Source organism: Ovis canadensis, chromosome 15 (genome assembly GCF_042477335.2).
Source record: "Ovis canadensis isolate MfBH-ARS-UI-01 breed Bighorn chromosome 15, ARS-UI_OviCan_v2, whole genome shotgun sequence".
NCBI classification, from domain to species: Eukaryota; Metazoa; Chordata; class Mammalia; order Artiodactyla; family Bovidae; genus Ovis; species Ovis canadensis.
Genome location: NC_091259.1, coordinates 71,379,636 through 71,382,524, shown reverse-complemented (window position 1 = coordinate 71,382,524; position 2,889 = coordinate 71,379,636). Strand labels below are relative to the sequence as shown.

At 55.0% G+C, this 2,889-nt stretch overlaps 1 protein-coding gene across 1 annotated transcript; it reads left to right on the top strand.

Annotated features, from left to right (window-relative positions):
- The first annotated feature begins 422 nt into the window (after positions 1–422).
- Positions 423–2,302, top strand: C15H11orf91 (chromosome 15 C11orf91 homolog). The gene is made up of 2 exons (XM_069552965.1): positions 423–918; positions 2,115–2,302. The coding sequence occupies exons 1-2, from the start codon at positions 423–425 to the stop codon at positions 2,198–2,200; spliced, it is 582 nt and encodes a 193-aa protein (XP_069409066.1). The 3' UTR covers positions 2,201–2,302.
- Positions 2,303–2,889: the final 587 nt, after the last annotated feature.

Genomic DNA, 2,889 nt, shown 5'->3' with positions numbered 1-2,889 from the left:
CTACTACACTATTCTTTCCTAATCTGTTTATATTTCTAATTAAATAATCCTTTCCCAGACTCCAACTCCATCCCCAATTCGAATTCCCTGGATCCACCGGGGCTGGACCCCGGCAGAGGACGTGGAGGTGCTGTCGTGGAGGACGGTGGGTGATCGCAGATAGGGGATCAGCGGCACAACAGAACGGACCTGCCAGATTCCCCAGTTCCCTCTACTAGGGCGGCCTTTCTCACTCCAGGGGGCGGCGGCGGGCCACATTCTGGGGCGTGGCCAGCCGGACTTGAAAACCCCGACTGTTTGGGGGCGGGGCCGCTCCCTCGGGGCGTGGCCTGTGGAACCTCGGAATCCCGGCGACTCGGGCTGGGGCCAGGGCTCGCGTCTCTTGGCACGGGGTTCCTCCCACGCAGCTTCCCATTCAAACGATGCCGAAGGGGCGGCGCGGCTGCCAGAGCCCCACGATGAGCCAGCGACCGGCTCCGCCCCTCTACTTCCCGTCTCTCTACGACCGCGGCATCTCCTCGTCCCCGCTCAGCGACTTCAACATCTGGAAAAAGCTCTTCGTGCCCCTGAAGGCTGGAGGGGCGCCGGCGGGAGGGGCGCCGGCGGCGGGGGGCCGGTCACTGCCCCAGGCACCCTCGGCCTCAGCACCCCCGCCGCCACCCGGCCTGGGTCCCCCTAGTGAGCGCCCTTGTCCCCCTCCCTGGCCCTCCGGCCTGGCTTCCATCCCCTACGAGCCTCTGCGCTTCTTCTACTCTCCACCGCCGAGGCCTGAGGCAGCGGCCACCCCGCTGGCTCCTGGCCCCACGACCTCCCGGCTAGCCTCTGCCTCCCACCCTGAGGAGTTGTGCGAGCTGGAGATCCGGATTAAGGAGCTGGAGCTGCTCACCATAACTGGGGACGGCTTCGACTCCCAGCGCTGTGCGTGACCTCGGCGCCTTAGCCTGCCTTGGCTCCCTCCTTGGCTCCGTGTCCCCTGAGCCCCTCACTCGCAGTGTGGCCTTTAGGCTCAGACTCCAGTTCCCAGGAACCCCAGATCCCAAACCAATACCTCTCCCCACGCCGGAATCCAGACGCTTCGTTCTGGATTTCAACCAATTTCTTCCCCCACCGTAAATCTGGACCCTTTTGCCCCAAGTTCCAACCTCCCTCCGAACTGAGCCTTTTTGTTACTTTGAACTCTGAGCTCTAAACCTGGAACTCGGTCCATCACAACCGCCAGGTTGAACTTTAAGCCTCCTTCACAGTAGTACAACCACCCTGGGGGGGTCCACCCCCACAGACAACCCCTGTTTCTAGAGACCTGGCTCAGTGTTTATCTTAACTTGGGGTCCTCAGTGGAAGGAGGGGAAGTAGGTGAGGGTCATTTGATCTCTAGGGAGAGGTGCAAGACCTAGGAGGCTGAGGACGATCACCAAGGGGCTTTGGGATCATCCATTTCTCAATGCTGGAAGGTCACCTCCTGTGATGCCCCTGGCTGCCCTCTCACCAGGGTCCTGGCCTCTGCCATCTGGTCTTAGGTCTAAAGACTTAGACAGACCAGAGCAGACCAAGTGTGCTGATGTGGGCAGGATTCCTCTAGTGTGCAAACTGTCTGAGTCCTCCCTGTTCCAGAGTGAGGTTGTTAAATCCAGTTTCACTCCCAGAAGGACCAGATTGCACTGTGGAATATTCAGGAGCCATAGGCTGTTCAACAGACTTTGTCTTTGCCAACACCTGGTCTGGCTAAGGCTAGCACTTGACCATGGAGGAAGGCAGATGGGTCTAGAAAGACCATCCCCACCATTGTGAAGTAAACTACATGTTTAGGTACATGTGGCTATGGGAACGGTCCCACAACTCATCAGGCACTCTCTGATGTCCCCTTCCCCACTACCTCAAGAAGAAAACTCCTAGAATACTTGGACTTTCCAAGTCCTGAATTTCTCAACCACATAGTTCTCCACTTGTATGTGTTTTGGCTCTTAGGGGTTACCCCCCTCTCACCCATCTTGGGTCTGAGTAAGTTTGGGACTCATGTGGGGAAGCACATGGTGGCTTCCCCAAAGCTAGCTTTGGAAGTGTTAGAAAAAAGCCCTTCTCTCTCCTACATCTAAGTTTGTTTTGGTCTTCTGCAGATAAATTCTTGAAGGCGCTGAAAGATGAAAAGTTACAAGGCCTGAAGACCAGGCAGACTGGAAAGAAGTCTGCCCCTCTCTCCTGAGGAGCTGCCCACCAGAGCCTGGCAGCCGCCTCCTTAGGTGTTAGTGCTTAGATAATGTGTCCTGTTTTTGCCATTTCAAAGATCGTTATTTTCTGTTCTGTATTTCCTGCTGTTCTTGTTGCTCCCAGCACGTCCTCCACATACAGTGCCCACTTGCATGGTAAATCTCATGGTCTCCTGTCTGTGCCACTGCTCGGGGGGAGTGCTCTCGTGGGGGCTGGAGGCTGCTGCCCAGCCAGCATTCAGGGGCTTCCAAGACCAGGGGAGGAGGGAATCCCCAACACTGTCAAGTCAGGGGGACTGGAAAAAGCCAAGGGCAACATATATTTGGTTCTGTTGCCATGTCCCTATTCAGAAAGGCTCTTTGAGGACTGGAACAAGGGGTTAGTTTGGTTTCAAACAGCTTTAGTCCTTAGAAATGTTTTATAATATGTAAATGCTTTTTTGGAGCACAAAACTCTTTGCTAATCTGATGAAAGGCACGGTCCTTCCTAGACACTCATATAGTCAAGTATTTGAGTGCTTATTATGTGTTAGGCACCTTCCTAGGCTCTTGGGATTGGGGGTGGGGATACAGACAGCAAATATTATTAGTAAATCAGAATATGGTATCAGAGGATGACAGGCAAAGGGGAAAACAAAAAGTAGGGATGAGGATGGTTAGAGACTGGGAGGAAAGCAGGGTTTCT

Bases quoted from the DNA above. Each gene is read 5' to 3' on its own strand.
- C15H11orf91 (XM_069552965.1), top strand. From the start codon at position 423: ATGCCGAAGGGGCGGCGCGGCTGCCAGAGCCCCACGATGAGCCAGCGA. The intron at 919-2,114 runs GTGCGTGACCTC...GGTCTTCTGCAG, and splicing joins CGGCTTCGACTCCCAGCGCT to ATAAATTCTTGAAGGCGCTG.